Source organism: Brassica napus, chromosome C5 (assembly GCF_020379485.1).
Source record: "Brassica napus cultivar Da-Ae chromosome C5, Da-Ae, whole genome shotgun sequence".
NCBI classification, from domain to species: Eukaryota; Viridiplantae; Streptophyta; class Magnoliopsida; order Brassicales; family Brassicaceae; genus Brassica; species Brassica napus.
In genome coordinates this window covers 52,092,522-52,096,193 of record NC_063448.1, presented here as the reverse complement: position 1 = coordinate 52,096,193, position 3,672 = coordinate 52,092,522, and the positions used below count along the sequence as shown (strand labels likewise).

Sequence of the window (3,672 nt, the reverse complement as noted above, 5' to 3'; positions counted from 1 at the left end):
CAATTGGTCGTACAGGAGTTTTAATAGAATAGATAAAACCAATGTTATAAGATGTAATATTCAACATTAAGAAAGTGGATGAAGAAGTGTACATAAAACAATAGTCAATTGGGACGACGCATAGCATGTTCGACCGTCATAGGCTGATTCTATTTCATTTATTTGTATAATTATGGTCTAATCTTCTTCTCTCTTTTTCCTTTGTTGGAACTAGACATGGGCGTTCAGGTACCCGTTGGCGTTTGGATCGGGTTTTTTGGTTTTCAGATTTTTGGATTTACGCACATAGGTCTCATACTAAAATTTTATTAGTACGGATCAGATTCAGATAATAACACTTCGGGTTCGGTTCAAAATTGTACTGCGTCCTAAAACCCATAAAATAATCATATATCGTACAGATTCGGGTTATATCGGTTCGGTTCGGATATAACCGAAGTAAAAACAAAATTTTTGAAGCAAAACATAAAGAAAAACATCTAAATTAAATAAAAATTAATCTATCACACATAAAATTGATAAAATAACAATAAAATGTTAAATCTAACATGAAAACAAACATCATTTGTAAACAATATGTATTGACTTACAGAGAGTAGACTTTTTATTTCAATGAGCAAATTATAAAATACTTATTTATAACTAATTGTGTACTTAAAGCATTTATTAAAATTTTAATATTTATTATTATATATCATATTACCACAAATACCGAATTTAATAATTGTAATACTTAGTTATATTTCGAAATATTTATATTGACTATTAATTTCGGATTTTTCGGGTTACTCGTTCGGGTTCGGTTAATAACAATTCGGGTTCGAATATTTTTTGTACCACCCTACAAGATCCGTTCGGGTATTTTTACATTTCGAATCGGATAACGGATCGGGTTCGGTTCGGATTTAGGATTCCGGATTTTATGTCCATGCCTAGTTGGAACCAAAAAAATCTTGTTAATGGTGTCAAACCCGACTCTGGAAATGCTCAAACACTTTGAACTGAATTTGAAACACACAATTTTGAAAAATAAGTGTATTAAATATTAATTTTAAAACTTTAATGGGCTTTTTAGGGTTTGAAAATTTGAATGCGAACAAGACCGCCAATTTTATCATGTTCACACTGTCTAGTTCCATCGAAACTCGTAACCCTAATTTTCAAAAAAATCCTCTTTCATACTGTTTCTCCGTAGTTGATAAATCAACATTTCTCCAAATCCAGCTCAGGGTCATTATAATAATTCTCTTCCTCTCCCTCTTTCCTTAAGAAAATCTCAGTATATTCCCCGGAGACATCATCAGTTTTATCTGATTAGGGTTCGTAAATCTACTACGTTCTTATTCATAAACGTCTCTGAAACTGTTTTCTCATTTTTACAGTTTCCTCTGTTTGTATGTTAGATGGATCCTTACACAGAAACTGGATCAGTGAATTTTGATTCATCCTTGTGGCCACATGCTTCTAAGTCATTACCAGAACTCTTAACAGGTATAGACAGATCCTTTCTCTGTGTTTCCTCCCCTTGTCTTAATCGGTTATGTGTGTTTCTGTGTATACAAACCTTTTTTTTTTTTTTTTTGCATCTACAGAGATATGTCAGAAAGCCCAAAGAATGCTCAAACTGGTGAAAGATGGTCAACCTGAGTCAACGGATATTTTTCTTACCTTGTATCAGTCTCTTGGTGAGTCTTACAACCATATGAACCAAGAGCTCCTCAACGGCTTCCTCAACTTTGGTTTTAAACCTTCATCTTCAGACAAAAACAGTGTCTCATTTGCGGATTTGAGTTCCTTTGTATCTCATAGCTCTCCTTCTCTGGAGTTTGATTTGGTGTCAGGACTCTCCTACTCATCTCTTAAGCTGAATGATGAGGCTGAGAAGAAGGACCAGTCTGCATATATGCTTGCTGATTTCTTCAGTGACGAGCTTAGGACTGCACTGAGAGATCTAGAAGAGAGAAACAGACTGGTGGGCGAGTTAGAGAGCAAGCTATCTGATTCAAGCAACAAAATCATGACTTTAGAACGAGAGCTCGATGAGTGCCATGAGCTTCTAGAGGTATCAGAAGTCGAGGTTTCGAAGCTGAATGAAATGTTGAGTAAACGCAAGACCGAGAAAGCCGACGATGGTGGTGCTGACTTGTTGTTAAATACCCTGAGAGCAGAGCTGAGGTCAAGAGATGTTCAGATCGAGCAAATGGAGGAGTATTTGAACCAGGTGTGTGTCAAAGACACTGAGCTTCTGTCTGATGATGAGTCCGGAACCAACAAGAGTGTCGTGGAAGAATTGAAAAGTAGAGTTGAAGAGCTGGAGAATCAAGTGGAGAAGCAGAGTGATGTGATATCAGAAAGAGAGGAAGAGAAACGGGAAGCTATAAGAGAGCTCTGTTTCTCTCTTGATCATTACAAGAGCAGATACACTGAACTTGTAATATCACTTTCAGGCAATAACTAACAAGGTTTCTATTAATATCTAATCTCATAATATAAAAGTCGCATTTAGCTTCTGACTAGTTCAAGTTAAGGAAGTTAACAAGCAAATTACATAAATATTCCAATATGATTACCACACCATAGCCTTTTTTTTTTTACTGTTTTTATATAAAAAATTAATAAGAAAAAAAAGAGTTAATCACTAATATAATAACCACACAATAATTAGAAAAAGAAGAAAACAAGTCAAACAAATCTAACCAACTTTTTAAGGATCACCATGCAAGACACACATTACTAATTACATTATTCTATCTATAAATTAGATCTCCGATAAAAATTTCAACAATCAAACTAGTAAACGTAACTTTTTTTATAAAAAATACTCATAATCCTATTTGCATTTGTAAAATATCACAAAGAACAATGTCTTCATCAAAGCTCGCTATCTTTTGCATCATTATGATTACCCTACTTCCTTTTCATGAATGTATGTATTTGTACTAGTTTTCCTTTGTTCGTTATCTATCTCTATTACTATTGCAATCACATCAAGATACCCAAATGATAATGTTGTTACTCTTTTTGTTTATATAGTCGTTGATGGCCAAGGTCTTAAAGCAAGAAATGCACCTCCCCAATATTGCCAGGAACGCAACTTTTGTGACGCCCTAACTGTCATATGTTATGTATGTAACACCGGAATTTATAAAAAAAGGGTTTACACGAGCAAAAAAATATGTACTGAGGTGTGCAAGCCATAATTTATCTCGAGACATGCGAATAACACTGAATAAACGTGCATTTTAATGCCTAATTTATCTATTTTCGTTTTCCATTATAATGGGTTTGACTGTATGTCACAAGTGGCGTTATATTTTTAGCGATAAATACTATTATTATTATTTTTATTTTTTTTGAATGTTAAATTTTATTCAATCAAAAAAAAAACCCTTGTTACATTTACAATGTTTCCTACTCCAATTGTTTTATAATATTATCACCTCTGTTTGAATCTATCTACTAATTGGTCTCGTGGAGAACCAGTGTTGTAATCCATCCTGCCATCTATCATCCCCTGCTCTTTGAATAGACAGAAATCTATTCCTCACTCTTCTATCTATCAGCCTTATCGCCGTAGTAGTTGGCTGGGGAGCTTCACCGTGCCTTCTACCATTCCTCTCCAACCACAGCCCATGTATAGTAGCTTGGAACACATACTTCAATGTGAATGAC

At 34.4% G+C, this 3,672-nt stretch overlaps 1 protein-coding gene across 1 annotated transcript; it reads left to right on the top strand.

The window, feature by feature from the left end:
- The first annotated feature begins 895 nt into the window (after positions 1–895).
- LOC106345585 (protein NETWORKED 4B) lies at positions 896–2,508 on the top strand. Its single transcript, XM_013784763.3, has 3 exons — positions 896–1,319; positions 1,404–1,491; positions 1,593–2,508. Exons 2-3 carry the CDS (start codon positions 1,404–1,406, stop codon positions 2,456–2,458), a joined length of 954 nt encoding a protein of 317 aa, XP_013640217.1. The 5' UTR covers positions 896–1,319; the 3' UTR covers positions 2,459–2,508.
- Positions 2,509–3,672: the final 1,164 nt, after the last annotated feature.

What these genes read in the sequence shown, in the direction of transcription:
- LOC106345585 (XM_013784763.3), top strand. Translation starts at nt 1,404, where the DNA reads ATGGATCCTTACACAGAAACTGGATCAGTGAATTTTGATTCATCCTTG. An exon ending in ATTACCAGAACTCTTAACAG is followed by an intron (nt 1,492 to 1,592) that starts GTATAGACAGAT and finishes TTGCATCTACAG; the next exon opens with AGATATGTCAGAAAGCCCAA.